The 6,000-nt window shown below is 47.6% G+C and overlaps 1 protein-coding gene across 1 annotated transcript in view; it reads left to right on the top strand.

The window, feature by feature from the left end:
* The first annotated feature begins 1,842 nt into the window (after positions 1–1,842).
* Positions 1,843–6,000, top strand: part of PTEN (phosphatase and tensin homolog) — a 70,508-nt gene continuing 66,350 nt past the window's right edge. Inside the window, exon 1 of the mRNA XM_089510352.1 lies at positions 1,843–2,127. Within this exon, the coding sequence (XP_089366478.1) occupies positions 2,049–2,127 (79 nt within the window). The 5' untranslated portion in view covers positions 1,843–2,048. The remainder of the gene's footprint in view (positions 2,128–6,000) is intronic.

Genomic DNA, 6,000 nt, shown 5'->3' with positions numbered 1-6,000 from the left:
AAGAAGAAATATATATACTGTATATAGAGGGGGGTTCCTTTTACACACACACATCCTTCAGAAGTAATATATATATATATATATATATATAGAGAGAGAGAGAGAGAGAGAGAGAGAGAGAAAGGGGGTCCTTTTCTTCCTCTCTCTTTATACATATCTCCTATCTTCCCCTCAGAAGAAACATCTATCCATATAGATATATCCCATCCTCCCCTCAGAAGAGGAGGAGGAGGAGCGTGGAGCCGAAGCCCCATCACGTGACCCCCGTAGGGAATTAGTCCGTCGTCGTCACCGCGACGATGAGGCAATCGCCTCTGGTATATCCCTCCGCCCCTCAGAACGTGTCGACGACTGCGCGCGCTCCCTTCCCTTCCCTTCCTCCCTTCTCCCCTACTCCTTTCAGGAGCGGAAAAAGCAAAGGCAGACCCGTCTGGCTTTATAGAAGCCGTGGAGTGGGGGAAAAAAAGGGGGGGGCATCTCAAAAAGAGCCTAACGTAAAGAAAGCGACGGAGGAGGAGGAAGAAGCGGTGATGTGGCGGCGGAGGAGGACTCGTTTCTTGGTCGGCGGCGGAGGGAGCTGACGAGAGGAGTGCTGCCATTCCCTCACTCTGCCTCCCCCAACCTAGTCGTTCGGCGCTGTGTTCCCCTTTTTTGTCCCTCCTCCCCTCCCTTACATCTTTCTGTGTGTCGGAAAAGCTGCAGCCATGATGGTGACTAGAGGCTGAGGCGGTTGGCGCTGGGGAGGAGGAGGAGGCGGGGCGGAAGGGGCTCGAGCCACAGCCCAGCTGAGGGGGGAGGGGCAGAGGAAGAGGAGGAAGAAGAACGTTCGAAGCAACCAACGTTCGGAAAGAGAGAGAGAGACACAGGAGGGGGGAGGGAGAATAAAGGGTGCTTCACGCGCACGCGCAGAAAGAAAAGAACATTCGGAAAGAGGAGGAGGGAGAAGAAAAAAAAATTAAAAAGGGTGCCTCCCTCGCGCCCGACGCGCAAGCGCGGCTAGAAAAAGAGGGTACCTCGCGCCCAACGCGCATGCGCGTCAAGAAAAGAACGTTCGGAAAAGGAAAAGGGGAGGGAGGGGATAAAATTAAAAGAGGGTGCCTTGCGCCCAACGCGCATGCGCAGTAGCAGCAGCCTGCCTATGCGCGAGAGAGGAGGAGTGCGAGCGAGAGCGCGCGCACATCGCTGCGCCGGATTGACTGCGCGCGACACACAGAAAGAGAGACAGAAAGGAAAGGAAGGAGGAGAAGAAGAAGAGGCGAAAGCAGCGGCCAAGGCAGCGGAGGAATGACACTGGGCCGCCGCCGCCATCGCCATAGGACCTGAATGCTCCCGTCCCCTTCCCCCCTTCTTTCCAGGCCCCGACGCCCATTTTGAGGAGAAGAACCAGAGTCCCTGCAGCCTCCCGACCTTTCTTCTTCCTCCCCCCTGAGGACCGTCGCCTGTTACCCGGCCATCGGCCCAGCCACCCGCCCGGCTCCCGCCTTCCCCGGGGGTGCGGAGCGGGGCGGGTGAGGGAAGGAAGGAAGGAAGGGAAAAAGGGGGTCCCGCTGGAGCGCAGCCGAGAAGCCAGCGGAGGAGGAGGAGGAGGCGGCGGCCTTGGCAGCGACGACGGTGGTTCCTCTTTACCCTCTTCTTCCTCCTCCGAGGCCCTCATTGCTTCCCTGCAACAGCCCAGAGGAGGAACCGCGTCGGTGGCGGCAGCGGCGGGAGGATCTCCTTCTGGCCCGGCCCCTTTGTGCTCCGCCGCCGCCGCCGCCGCTGCCGCTGTGGGAGACGGAGGAGGAGGCGGAGGCCTGGTCCACGGAGCGGCGGCGGCGGCGGCGGCGGTGGCTTCTTCTTCTTCTTCATCGTCGTCCTCCTCCTCCTGCAGCCGCCGCCGTCGCCCTCATCACCGTTGGCGGCCAGAAGAAGTGGGAGCCCCCCTTCCCCCTCCGCCTTCTCAGCCTCGGCTCCGGGCCATCTGCGCCCTGCAGCCGCCGCCGTGCTTCTCCGCGCTGTTCCTGAGCGGCGGCGGCGGCGGCGGCGGCGGCGGGGGCCGGCTCCCAGACATGACCGCCATCATCAAGGAGATCGTCAGCAGGAACAAAAGGCGATACCAGGAGGATGGCTTCGACCTGGACCTGACATGTATCCTGTGACGAGGACGACGGGGGCAAAGGAATCAGCCCGGGCTGGCACCGCCACAACAAACTCCAACTCCCAGAATTCCATAGCGAAGAGGCAGACAAAGCGGTGCCACCCCGCGTTGATTCCTCCAGTGAGGCTGCTGTGATTTCCCTCCCCCGCTCTCCCTTCCCTATAGGCCTTGGCGCTCAGAAGGTAGACATTATAGATAGATGTGTATATGTATATCTCTCTTCCTTCCAAGTGGGAATGGGTCCCTGCACACACAGCTCTTGCATCAGAATCCCAAAGCAGCAGCAGCAGCAGCACTGGCGCCTGATAATACATCTGAGGAAGTAGGCTGGAGTCTATGGCAAGGCTCCTGCTGCCACCTTCTTCCTTTCAGTGAGTCTGCTCTCAAGGGGGCTGCAAGGTCTCTCTCTAGATGAGCAGGAGGAGGAGGAGGAGGATCATGATTCTATCCAAATGCATCTGAGGAAGTAGACGAGTCTAGGGAAGCTCCTTCTGCCAGGTTCTTTCAGTCAGTTTCAAAGGGGCTGCAAGATCTCTCTCTAAGTTGTTGTTATTATTATTATTATCATCCAAATGCATCTGAGAAAGTAGACTGAAGTCTATGAAGGTGTTGCAAAATCTCACTATTATTATATCCAGAAGCAGCCAGTTTTGCTGCAAGTTTCTTTCAGTGAGTCTCAAAGGTACTGCAACATCTATTATTATTATATCTAAATGCGTCTGAGGAAGTAGACATAGGTCTAGGAAAGCGCATGCTGCCAATTTCTTTCAGTGAGTCTCAAAGGTGCTACATGACTATTATATCCATATTATATTGTAGACTGCGGTCTACAAAAGCTCATGCTTCCAACCCCTTTCTTCCATTGAGTCTCAAAGGTGCTGCAAGATCCCTCTGCTTACTGTTTCCACAGACTAACATGGCTATATCTTTGAATTCTACATTTCTTTTTGGAGAGGCTGCCCTGGTGGTATTTATGAGAGCAGTTGTGTGTGTCTTTTGCGTGTGTGTGTGTGTGTGTGTGTAAAGATTTTATCTTTTATCGTTCACGCTGACAAAAGATCTGGGCACATGCCACAATGCCTTTGTCTTCTGGGGGACTTTCTAAAAAGGGTTTCTTGTTGTGGCATAGAAAAATGCACACTCCAGGCCAAGGTATCTGTATTTTCCCTTCCCTGGCTGTAGATGGGAAGGGGGAAAGGACCATAGGGACTTAGTAATACTCAGCTTTTTGCATGATCTAGTTCCTCCGTAGTTAATAGCTGCTAAGGAATGTAGGATGTGGATCAGGGTATATTTTACGTGCAGCAAGTGATCGCGAAGGCGTCACTGTCGATTTTGGGATTATCTCTTTATTATTTACTCTATTCCCCACTCTTCAGCCCTAAAGGCTCTCAGAGCGGCATTCAGACGGTTCCCTTCCCTCTATGATGTGGTTGTCTTTGCTTCTTTTGTGAGAGTTAACCTTCTGCTGAAACGATGCTCAAACGGGGTTCAGATAGGATTAAAATAATTTTTTATTTCAGTAAACTCTTTTTTTCCTTGCGATTTCTGGAAAGGGAACTCAAAGGGAACTCGGTTTGAATTCAGCCAAAGCTTATTCAACCGAAGGCTGTTTAAAACCTTGCACCATTGGAAGTTTTGATTTTTCTGATGGTTTTCTGATGTTCTGGTGACTAGGAAAGGCGACGTTATTTCTTCCTTTCTTTGGTAGATTGATCGCTGGAGGTGTGGCCAATGTACACATGAACATAACTTCTTTGTGTCAGCTGATGGAGTCGTTTTAAATAGGTAGGGATGCAAAGATTGTCAGGCGATAGCCAAATGCTGCATCCTTGCAGCATTTGGCCATCGCCTGACAATGCACTCCCAGCAAACAGAGCAGGAAACTGGGCCTTTCAGAGACTTTTTAAAACAATCTGCGTTGCAACTACAACAAATATGAATATTTCTTAGAAAAGATAAAGCAATAGGGTCGATCCTATCAAATTATTTCGCTTCTCCGGCAAGAGAATAAGGTTTCACGTAGCACAGTATAGTGGTGGCACTGTGTCTTAAAGGATACTTTGGACGTTTAGGCAGCGTTAACTGAAAGCGGAGGGGCATTTGTTAGTTGGCAGGTTAAATGCCAAAACAACACTTACTTTTATGAACAAGTGGGACTGCTGACATGATTCTGTTTTCTTCATCTCATACGTATTTATTCATTTTACCCCTAAATCCTTAGGAATCTGTATGCTGTGAGGAATTCTGTCTTGCCATTTAGATCATCTCTCCTACACTATTATGCGGTAACCAGTTAATTTATTCACAGTGTACAGTGTACACAGTAGATATCACTACTATTGAGCTGTATATGAAACATAAATGATTATTGATGCCAAAATTTACTTGAACTATAGATGCCATCATCCCCTTTTCACAATGAGAAGTGGAAGATACAAAGGGTCAAGCTATTATTTTAAGATGAATACAGCTGACCTATGAACTATATATAATAATTTATATGCATCAACATCAAAGTATTAGTCTTTCCCGATCAAAGATATCAAAGATCTCCAGAAATTCCCAACCTACCACTCTTTCCATTCCTCAGCCACTGTGGCTAATATTCAGGCATATGGGGGCTTGCAGAATAGTGATGAAATGTGCGGTTCGTAGTTGTGTTTGGAAAACGCACGGATCCTGCGCTTCAAGAGAAGGCCCTTTTGTCCTAGGCTTCAGTCCTGGGAGAGTCACCTGTCCAGGGTTGCTTGCAGAACTGTCATTTGATAGCGTCTCCCATCTTTTGACACTTAGGCACACCAACTGTTTTTTCATAATTACGTTTTCGCTAATGGGCACGTATTCACATTTTAAAAAGCAAAAGGTTGTTAAAAGTATTGAATGCAATTTACCTATCGGCTTCCCACATCTGCGGTGCAATTGTATTCATATTTTTAACTCCAAAGATGGTTCGTCTGTACTCAGTGGAGCTTCTGAGTTTGTCTAACGCTCGGATGTTAGAATGCAAGTGAGTGTTTCGCCAGTGAATGAAAGTGATAAAACTATTCCCCTGATAATACTGATTTATATTTATGATAGGATTTGGTATTTGAGAGAGAAGATTCAGGATACCTGTCTTTTCAGTTTAATATATATATATGTTAATGAAAAATAAAAACGATGTTGTCCCTGTCAAATACTGTAATATTCTGCAGCATGGGACAGGAATTTACTTGGACTTTCTTCTGAGTAAACATAGCTAGGATTGTGCTGCTAGATTTGGAAAGCTGGTGCAAATGACTTCTTTAGGAATACTCCTTTGGATCCGAAATACACATTAAATTATATACAGACATACTCTATTAATTGGCAGCGAATACAAAAATGAAATTGCTTAAGTAACGCAAGAAATTACTTAAATATTGTATTTGCTGCTCCTAGTGAATAGGCCTGATTCAGAAGTATACTTCTGGAATGAATTGCCTGGAGATTCTGGCTGCTGTAATGTGAATTTTTCCTCAAATGTAGTAGATCATACGATTTAACTTTCATGGGATTATGAGAACAAGACATTGTGTGATGTGTGTGTCAGTATAAAAGGCAAGCGAACACCATCAAATAATAGTCCTATCCATACATATTATGCAATTAAATTCAGGAAGATGTTGAATCATTTTGAAGAAAAATAACCATTTTTAATTTATTATAAATCCCATTCAGTTGTCTTCAGTCAAACATAATATAAACCTAGACATTAAGTAAATTTGCCTCTAATGTATTGATGTTTTGTTTAAAATTAACAAAATCTTGACTTCATATACATAATTTCACATAGTGTAGTATGTTCTGGTCTGGATAGAGTGTGTGTGTGTGTGTGTGTA

Source organism: Sceloporus occidentalis, unplaced genomic scaffold (genome assembly GCF_023333645.1).
Source record: "Sceloporus occidentalis isolate IW3139 unplaced genomic scaffold, rSceOcc1.0.p SCAF_2, whole genome shotgun sequence".
NCBI lineage: Eukaryota > Metazoa > Chordata > Lepidosauria > Squamata > Phrynosomatidae > Sceloporus > Sceloporus occidentalis.
The sequence above is the reverse complement of the archived record's forward strand: the minus strand, read 5'-3'. Positions and strand labels throughout refer to the sequence as shown.